The sequence below is a fragment of the Brassica oleracea genome, chromosome C6 (assembly GCF_000695525.1).
Source record: "Brassica oleracea var. oleracea cultivar TO1000 chromosome C6, BOL, whole genome shotgun sequence".
In the NCBI taxonomy this organism is placed as follows: Eukaryota; Viridiplantae; Streptophyta; class Magnoliopsida; order Brassicales; family Brassicaceae; genus Brassica; species Brassica oleracea.
The window spans coordinates 5,979,782-5,990,064 of record NC_027753.1 but is presented as its reverse complement, the minus strand read 5'-3'; the positions used below and the strand labels follow the sequence as shown (position 1 = coordinate 5,990,064).

The 10,283-nt window shown below is 32.8% G+C and overlaps 2 protein-coding genes across 2 annotated transcripts; both read left to right on the top strand.

Moving 5' to 3' along the window:
* On the top strand, positions 1-3,192 carry LOC106297312. The gene is made up of 5 exons (XM_013733580.1): positions 1-435; positions 538-935; positions 1,158-1,892; positions 2,193-2,781; positions 2,941-3,192. Exons 1-5 carry the CDS (start codon positions 1-3, stop codon positions 3,190-3,192), a joined length of 2,409 nt encoding a protein of 802 aa, XP_013589034.1.
* A 4,791-nt stretch (positions 3,193-7,983) lies between these two features.
* Positions 7,984-9,303, top strand: LOC106297311. The gene is made up of 4 exons (XM_013733579.1): positions 7,984-8,264; positions 8,344-8,518; positions 8,605-8,736; positions 8,800-9,303. Exons 1-4 carry the CDS (start codon positions 7,984-7,986, stop codon positions 9,301-9,303), a joined length of 1,092 nt encoding a protein of 363 aa, XP_013589033.1.
* Positions 9,304-10,283: the final 980 nt, after the last annotated feature.

Here is a 10,283-nt window from a genome sequence, read left to right as displayed (position 1 = left end):
ATGCGAGAGTTTGATAGCGTGTATCAGCATTGCAGGCTTACAGATTTGGGGTTTCAGGGGCCAAAGTTCACATGGTGTAATAAGCAAGATGAAGGGTTGATATGCAAAAAACTGGATCGCATTCTCGTTAATGAAATTTGGCTAAATCAGAGAACTCAAGCTTATGGTGTGTTTGAGGCAGGAGGCTGTTCTGATCATCTCAGAGGGAGGTTTCATATAAAAACAGAGGCCATAGGGAAACAGAAGCCTTTCAATTTCACGAATGTAGTTGCTGAAATGCCAGAATTTCACACAATGATGGCAGATTACTGGAAGGATACTCAGCCTCTGTTTCAGTCTACTTCAGCTCTCTTCAGATTTTCGAAAACTCTAAAGGCTTTAAAACCTCTGATTAGGAATCTAAGTACAGAAAAGCTTGGGAAGCTCTCGTTGCGGGTACAAGAATCCTATAAAGATCATTGTATGAAACAGGAGAGGTTATTCAATGATCCTACACATGAAAATATTAGAGTGGAGTTGCAGGCTGCGGAACAATAGCAACGCATCTCTGCAATTGAGGAAAAGGTTCTAAAGCAAAGGGCTAAGATGCATTGGCTGCAACTGGGTGATTGCAACAATAAAGTGTTTCATAATGCAGCAAAGCTTAGAGCAACAAAAAATGCAATCCGCGAAATCAAGTGTCCCTCTGGTGCAGTCGCTATAACTCAGGAGGCTATAAAGACTGAAGCTGAGAGGTTTTTCAATGATTTCTTGTCTCATGTACCATCAGATATTCAGGGTGTCTCAGTTGAAGAATTGCATCAACTTATCCCGTTTCGCTATTCAGAGGAGGAGAGATCACAACTGATAAATCCTGTTACAAGTGAGGAAATAAAAAAAGTGCTCTTTCAAATGCCAAATAATAAATCACCGGGCCCATACGGTTTCACTTCAGAATTTTTCAAAGCTTCTTGGAGTGTTATTGAGAAGGATTTCACGGTTGCAGTAAAGTCTTTCTTCACCAAAGGATTTCTTCCGAAAGGTCTGAATGCCACCATCCTTGCTTTGATCCCGAAAAAAGATAATGCAACTGAAATGAGAGACTACAGGCCAATATCATGCTGTAACGTCTTATATAAAGTGATTTCCAAGATCATCGCAAACCGTTTGAAAAGTACTCTTCCACAGTGTATTTCTTCAAATCAATCCGCGTTTGTTAAAGACCGTTTATTGGTGGAGAATCTGTTGTTAGCTACTGAGATAGTAAAGGACTATCATAAGGAGGATGTCTCGCCTCGATGCGCAATGAAGATTGATATTGCGAAAGCGTTCGATTCTGTTCATTGGCCATTCTTATTGAATACACTGAGAGCACTTCACTTACCGGAACAGTTCGTGCATTGGATTGAACTCTGTGTCTGCACCCCGTCATTCTCTGTTCAAGTTAATGGTGAGCTAGCAGGATTTTTTCAGAGCAAGCGAGGGCTGAGGCAGGGCTGTGCTCTATCTCCATACTTATTTGTCATCAGTATGAACGTTTTGTCTCATCTATTGGATAGAGCAGCAGTGCAGAAGATCATTGGTTATCATCCCAGATGTCAAAATATTCTTCTAACTCATCTATGTTTCGCTGATGATTTATTGGTCTTCACAGATGGGTCAAAACGATCAATAGAAGGTATTCTTAAGATCTTTGAGGATTTTGCAGCTATTTCGGGTTTGAAGATCAGCCTTGAAAAGTCTACTCTTTATACTGCTGGAATTTCTGAAGAGCAAGAGGGTGATATTCTTACATGTTTCCCGTTTGCATCAGGGAAATTACCCGTGAGATACCTAGGGCTTCTTTTGCTTACAAGAAGAATGACAGTGGATGATTACATGCCTTTGGTGGAGAAAATTCGAAAGAGGATGAGGTCTTGGACTGGTAGGTTCTTATCTCATGCAGGTCGTCTTCAACTTATAAATTCGGTGATCACAAGTATAGCTAACTTCTGGTTATCAGTGTTTCGATTGCCTGGTAGTTGCTTAAAGGAGATAGAAAGTCTTTGTTCGGCTTTTCTTTGGTCTGGACCAGACTTAAAAACTACCAAAGCTAAAGTGAGTTGGAGAGATGTGTGTCTTCCAAAGAATGAAGGGGGTCTGGGTCTGCGTCCTCTCAAGGAAATAAATACGATTCTTGGTCTGAAACTGATTTGGAGGTCATTCTCTTGTAGATCATCGCTTTGGGTCAAGTGGATACACTGTTATTTGATCCGCAAAGGTTCTTTCTGGTCGATGAGATGTTCTACTGCAGGTTCCTGGATGTGGAGGAAAATTTTGAAGCTAAGGGATCTTGCTAAAAATTATCTTAAGATGGAAGTGTATAATGGCGAGCATACTTCATTCTGGTATGACTCTTGGTCGAGACTTGGTTGCTTGAAGGATTTTCTGGGTGATGGAGGTACTCTTTCTCTAGGTATTACTGATAATTCCCTTGTGGCTGATGTAATGCTTAGACATCGTAGAAGAAGGCATAGATTGAGTATTCTAAATGATGTGGAGGAAGAAATTGAAAAGGTGAGAAGCAGAGGAAGAGAAGAAGAAGATAAACCTCTCTGGAGACAGACAGAGCATAGCTTCGCAAATTCTTTTTCAACGAAGAAGACTTGGCAGTCATTTCGTCAATCTCAGCCAAGTTGTAATTGGAAAAACGGAGTTTGGTTTTCGCAATCTACTCCGAAGTACTCTTTTATTGTGTGGGTGGCTATTCGAAACAGGTTACAAACTTGTGACATAATGAAGATATGGAACAATGCAATGGATGTGATTTGTGTTCTTTGTGGAGAGGCTGAGGAGACATGTCGGCACTTATTTTTTGGATGTAGATACTCTGGGAGAATTTGGAAGGATTTGGTAGGAGGAATTATGGGAACTGAGTTCACCTATGATTGGGATGAGATTCTTGGAGTTCTTTCACGACAGGGGCAAACAACCACCAAAGTCTATCTCCTGCGATATGCTTTTCAGGCTCTGGTTCACAGTGTTTGGCGTGAGAGAAATGCCCGTAGGCATGGTGAGCAACCAAGAGAGGAGGAAATGCTCTATAAGTTTGTGGACAACATAATTAGACTGAAGCTGCTTGCAGTAAAAGGTCAAGGGAAAAGCTATCTTGAAGAGGGATTGTGCAAGTGGTTTGAGACAAGAAGACAAGCTCCACAACTTATAGATTCATGAAGATAGATTTTTTATCTATTAGGATTTTTGTACAGAGTTAAAACATAGTTACACTTGATGTAAAAACCTTTTCCAATTGAATAAATTTTACATTCATTCGAAAAAAAAAAAAATTTCTCCTGTTATGAACTCATCTTTAAGTTCATGTAATTTTTTTTTTTTAGTAATCAGGTCGTGTAGATTTTGTCATTGATATCTCTTTTTTTTTGTTCTCATCCAAGTACGTGGGGTTCATGGACATAGAAACTTATACAAACCTGATAGAGCAGTCCATAGCTCATTTGCTGTTTCACCGACCCTCAGACTTATCTCTTTGGCCAGATGAGGATGTTCTCACTTATAAATCCCATTTTATGGTAACTTTACAAAAAAAAACCTTTTTCTTCTTACGCACAGCCATTCAGACATACAAAGTGTGTCGCATAGTGCCTCATTTAGTCATCATAATCGCTACAGATTCCTCAGCCCAACAGTAGTCGAGCCAGAGGATAGAGCAAGAAAAGGAAACTCAAGAGCTTATAATTGTAGCAGAAGTTGTGGCAAGTGACAACAAATAATGATGCCAACTGAAAATTGGCTCTTTCAGTGCCGAATCAAACCAAGGTATGGTTGTTAATACCGATCTTGATTTTTGCTCACTGAAATTTCTCCGGTTAGTTACCAAAGTCGTGATAGTTTCTTTCACTAGAATTATATGGATTTTGTAACACAGGTGGGTTTAAGTGTTGCGATAGTTGTCTGGTTTGGATTTTTGGAATTTGACTGTACACTTAGTTGTTCGAGCTCGGGTCTTGGGACATGTTGATTGTCTTTGTGATATATGCTCAAGTTGTTAAGTAGGGTGACGAAGTTTTTAATTCTTAGTGTCTCTTTTTTGTAATAGCATAACTACTCTGCTGTGTATTTCTCTTACCATCAGTTACTAAGAGCAAGATTATCGCCCAAAACGTTTTTGGAGTTCTTAAAATCTTCTATTTTTCTGTTTTTTGGTTTTTTTTTTAAAAAAAAAATTTAAATGAACCAATCGCGGGCCGTCACATGTCGTGGGGTCCGCAAACAGTGCAAAAGATGCAGTGCAAACGTTCTTTATTTTGGGACATTTTGGCACGGTAATTGAGAAAAGGTGGTGGGGCCCACGCATAAGAACCCTCCCCCACCACCGATAATGTTGCTCTAAGACCATCTCAAATGGTAAGAACCTCTCATAAATGCTTATCATTATTTTAATTATAAATTTTCAAAATTTTGTAAATTAAAAACTTTTTAGAGTTGCAATCTTTTGTCATGTCGAATAGTACAAAACCCCTCATGGGTTCTTAAGAAAGATTAGATATGTGAATGTTTTTTTTTCTTAGACTGATTCCCAAATTTGATGAAATTTAAATTCCCAAATCAGAACATCAAAATTCCTAAATTGAGATACCCATGAAATCAAACATGATGAAGAAGAGAAAATTAAGGTTTGGGACCTTTCTAGAAGAATTGATTTACCACACATATACGAAAGAGAGAAAGAGACAACAAAGAGAGAAAGAGGAGAGAGAGACAAGAGGAGCTAATAAAAAACAGACACGTTAGAAGTTTTTACCAATTCTAAAAACTCTCTTTTAGGAACCGGTTACTATTATTTTTCTTCTTTTTGATTTATTTTTTGAGTTTTTATTAGAAAACCCTTTCTTATAACAATCTCCGTTGGAGGTGTTCTAAGAAACTTAAAGGATTTTGACTTTCAAGAATGGTTTTGTAACATGAAATTTGGATGGTGCTCTAAGAAACTTAAAGGGTTTTGACTTCCTCCTATTTTATATTTGATCGTAAAACCTTTATTCTTTGCATCTAAATCCGGTAATGGCCTGTCAATAAAAAAATATTAACGCCCAAGTTGATAATGGGTATGATTGGTTAGGCTATATGAAATAATTTTAGCTTTAACTTTTTACCAACAGTCTTTAAAATCACCAATTATATTTTGTGTTAGTTTATTACAAAAAAAATAGCAGTTTTATTCTCTAAAACCCTATCTTTTTAGCTGTATAAACTATTACTTTAGCAGTAAAAAAGATTCGAAATGCCCGAAAACATATTATAGAGTTATTAATTTACAAAAAATTTCATTCTTAAAATTTATATATATTTAAAAATTGATGCCCTTTTATGTATACATATGAAGAAAATGTATTATTCTAAAAAATGATTTATTGATACAAGTTTTATATTGTTTTTATTTGACTATCCAGGATACACGATAAATATAATTTTATTTTAAGTGTAAAATAAAAAAATAACATTAGTATATTTAGAAAGATGAAGAAATAATATTGATAAATTTCACTATAAATGAAAATAAACTATGCAATATATTAACTATATTTATATAGACATTATAAACACTAACTATTAATTTATGTTTATATTGGGAACATATATTTACATAATGTTATTAAAAATATTATTATCTTATTTTTGTATTGAGTTGTGTCAAATTTTACACTGGTCCAACTTGGGACCAGTGAAATTTATTAATTTATACTGTTTAAGAATTTGTGGAGTATTAATTTATAGATTTTCTAGTGTATACCTAATAACACAATTTATTTTGGGTACTTTAGTTACCCAATCAATTCTCGGATAGGCCCGTACTCGAATAGAAATCAGTGGGTCCAAAAAATACACAGTAGGTACTTTTTCCTCAACCGAACCTGGAATTTTGGTCGCTTTCAAATTGGTTTTTGGGTCCGGATAAAAGACTCATGTTTAGGAGAGAATTAAATAAGTGTGTACATAAAAAAATCTCAAATAAGTTAACTCATAAATGATATAATTTTTTAAAAAATTGTTATTCGATATAATAAAATTTTTAACATAATAATGCACAACAGTTCCAAAATACTAATTCATATAAAAATTTATTTATAATCTAAAAGAACCCGCGCATTATACATAATTTAATTATTATGATTTAATTTATCAAAACATAAGCAATTTTTATCTATTTACAAATAATTTAGGTTAGACAATTACATTTAATTAGATTTCCTATTATTTTTACTTATACATAATTTAATTATTATTAAATGTATACTCTAGCCTAAAACTAAGGAACTAGATAACTAATCTATTGTTTTAAAATAATAATGAATTCAATTTATGTTAATACTAAATTGTAGTAACTAATAAATAATATTTATTTATTAATATATATAATAATATTTCTTATAGATAGAGTATTAAGATTATATATATATATATATATATATATATGATAAAACAAATATTAATATTTAGCTATTATTAACATGATTATTTAGATAGAATTAGATATTTAAGTTAATTATTTAAAATTCAAATATTTTTAGATATCATTTCAATATAGAAATGAATATTTGAAGTACATATTTATGTTTCAAATATTTATATTTGTGATTAATTTGGACATTCTGATCGCTTTTTCATATTTTCTTAGGTTTTTTGGCTTTTCAGGTTACCTATTCGGGTTTGGTTAATAACACTTAGAGTTCGTATATGTTTTGTACCACCATAAAAGACCCATTCTGACATTTCTTAGATGTCAAATCGGGTATGAATCGAATTTTTTGGTTTGGGTTCGTTTCGAACTTCAGATTACCGATTTTATGCTCATATAAAGTTTTCATCAAAAAATTATCCCGTGCTTTCAAAGCGTGGATCAAAATCTAGTTTGATATTTAAAAAGTTAAGTAGAAAATTTATTTTAGATAACCAAGTTCAATTAACTATGTTTATCATTTTGAAGCAAACGTCTAATATTTAAACGATGACAACCTACAAACTATATATATAGCTGCTGTGAATTTATTATTGTAAGTGTTTTTATATAATTTATTTTTATTGTTAAAATCAATTTCAATATAGATAGGTTTATAAAATATAAGAAGTATTATTACAATGTAAGATAAGAATAATCCTAATTTCTCGATAGAACTGAATCACCCGAATATTTTTAAAATATTTTAAATTTCTGTGTTTTATTTAAAATCTGAAAATATGATTTTTATCAATTTATTTGAAATTATCTAAAGACATGAATCGAACCAGAATTGAATTGAACTCAAAATTTTATTGGGTTTCTAGCATTGTTATCCAGATCTAGCCGAAAAATAATAATCAAACCAAAATCTAACCCAAATTTACAGTTTCTATATCTCTTGAACTGAAAAATCAAAAATTGTAACCGAACCGATACCGACAAAAAAAACTGCAATTAATCGAATCGAAGACTATATGGTCATGCCTAAACATTATAGTGAACAAACATATGGGCTAATTAATTTATTAGCAAAAAAAATATTTATGACTTATAATTAGATTTTAGATCAAGATTCATATTTAGTTATTCAAAAATTATGTTTCATGAACCGCAACTAAAGAAATCCAAATTAACCCTTATAATACATATATTTAAATCCAAAAAACCCTATTCAAAAGTCTATATAATATTTTACATAACATGAACGTGAATATAATATAATATATAATATAAAACAACAGTTACTTTTAGATATATATTATTTTGAAACTAAACTGGTCTTGTATATTTTATTTTTATTTTAGAGAACCCAACATCAAAATTCAAAATACATGCAGTTTCAACTCATATGGGCCATGCTTTTCCCGGGGCAATAGGCAATAGCTGTTCTAAACCCAAACATGAAGCAGTTGAAAAAGGGGGGCAAAATAATAACCGTCAATGACCACTCTCCCATAAGTAATTGACAAACCCCACGCTCTCTCTATCAAGAACTGAGTTTAGTCATGTTTGGCTTCTTGTTCCATCGATGGCGGAAAGCTTCTAAATGTAAAAAACTGTTGCAGCAGCTTCAGTCTCGTCTTAAGCTACTCAAGAACAAGAACTACGCAATTTCAAGACATTTACGTGACGACATTGCTCTCTTCATCCGCATCAATGACCACACCCGAGCTCTCCTTCGGACCAAACAGCTACTCCTTGTCCAAAACTCGATCTCAATATACGATTTGTTGCTTCAGTTCTCTGACTTTATCCTTCTCCACTTCTCCTCCATTAGGAAACATAGGTTATTACTTGTTAATCCTATGTCTTATTATCTTATTTCAATAACTAAAACACTAAATCGACTATATATTAACATGCAGAGCGTTGGTTAATGACAACCTTAACGAAGCGGTTTCAAGTCTTGTCTTTGCCTCTGCGAGGTGTGGTGAATTACCTGATCTAATTGGCATCAGAGAGCTTTTTCTTCAACGTTACGGTCAAAACTATGTAACAAAGGCTCTTCAGCTTCTCCCTGGACATCTTGTTAACATTCAGGTTTTTAAAAGATTTCATTCATATATGTTTTTAATCCTTTTTTATAAATTTTATTTCCAGCAATTTAATTTATGCTGAATACACAGATCAAAGAGAAACTGTCGGTAACTACGGTGCGTGAGGATTTCAAGTCTGCATTGTTGGATGAAATAGCAAAAGAATATGGTCTACGTTTGGAAATGTTAATGCTGGAATATACACCAGAAGTTGAAAAACAGGTGATTGTTTTTACGTTCTTGTGTGTTCTTGGATTCATAATTCTTATGGACTTGTGTATATAGGTAAATGAAGAGGAAGAGAAGAAAGTAGTGGATTCGGATTTTAATAGTTTCTCAGATGATCAATCACCAGAAGTGTATAAATTCAGTCTTTCGGATGTGGAAGAAGAGAAGAGCAAGGAAGGGAGATCAATGGAGGATGATTACATAGAGGAGACTGAAGTTGGAAAAGATGATCATAGAGTATTCAGATTCAAAGAAAGTAGTGAAGAAGAGAGATCATCACTCTCATCATCATCATCATTGTCATCAGGAGGGTTTAAGGACATGGAAAGTTTGAGGTACTATAAGAGGCGAGAAAAGATTCGTACAAGGAGAAGATCATCATCATCACCAACAACTTGTTATCATATAGTATACAATGTGTTTTGGGTGAAGAATGAAGAGGAAGAAGAAGAAGTAAGAAGAAGATTATTACCCAAACATGTTCATCCTAAGCTTCCTGATTACGACCAAATTGCTGCTCAGTTTAAAGTCCTTAGGACACAACAACGTATGCATTCTTAACCATTAATTACTTCATAACTCCTTTTATTTTGAATATTGATCTGTTTTTTTTTTCATTTTCACATATTTAAACATTTACTTGTTCGTTTTCATTATTTACACTTCCCATAATTAGAGGAGCACCACTTTCTCATAATTCACTCTTCCCCACTACATGCATATCTTCAGGAAGTTTGTGTATCAGATCCTACTGCTAATATAGTGACTTATAATCCACCTCGGTTCCGACATCTATATTATTAAAAGAGAAGTATCATTATTTACACTTCTATGCCACTGAGAATTAAATTAAACTACCTATTTTAATATTTGTCTTTTCCAGTTAAATTAATGAGTTTTACTTAATCAAATTTAAACTTAATGTCATTAAATGAACTTATCTATTTTAATGCTTGTATTTTCCAGTTAAATTAATAAATTTTCCTTAATCAAATTTAAACTTAATGTCATTAAATGAACTTATCTATTTTAATGCTTGTATTTTCCAGTTAAATTAATAAATTTTCCTTAATCAAATTTAAACTTAATGTCATTAAATGAACCTAAAAAAATACATTATATTTAATGTAGCTTATTACAGACGAGTACAACCCAATAATGAACTTGAATTTTATTTTTACGAAAACGTGAATCACGTTACTTATGTAATATTTAAAATATATTAACTACAATATAACAAATGCATATAACCTACCTATACTTTAGTTTGAAATGATCATGTTCAAGTTTTATATAGTCAACTTACATCATGCATCGATCGATGTACAATATTCAAACCACCCATAGTTTTCGTTCTTTATAGGATGTATCAACCAGCCAATCATCCCTTTGATTTTCTAAGCTTTATAAAAAAACAAATCAAAAACTACAAAATCAAAATCCAATATCTTTTATTAATCAAAACAGAATATCTTCAATGTCATATCTTTAATGTACCTATTAAATATAGAAATTGTAACCATAATTACACTAATTATAAG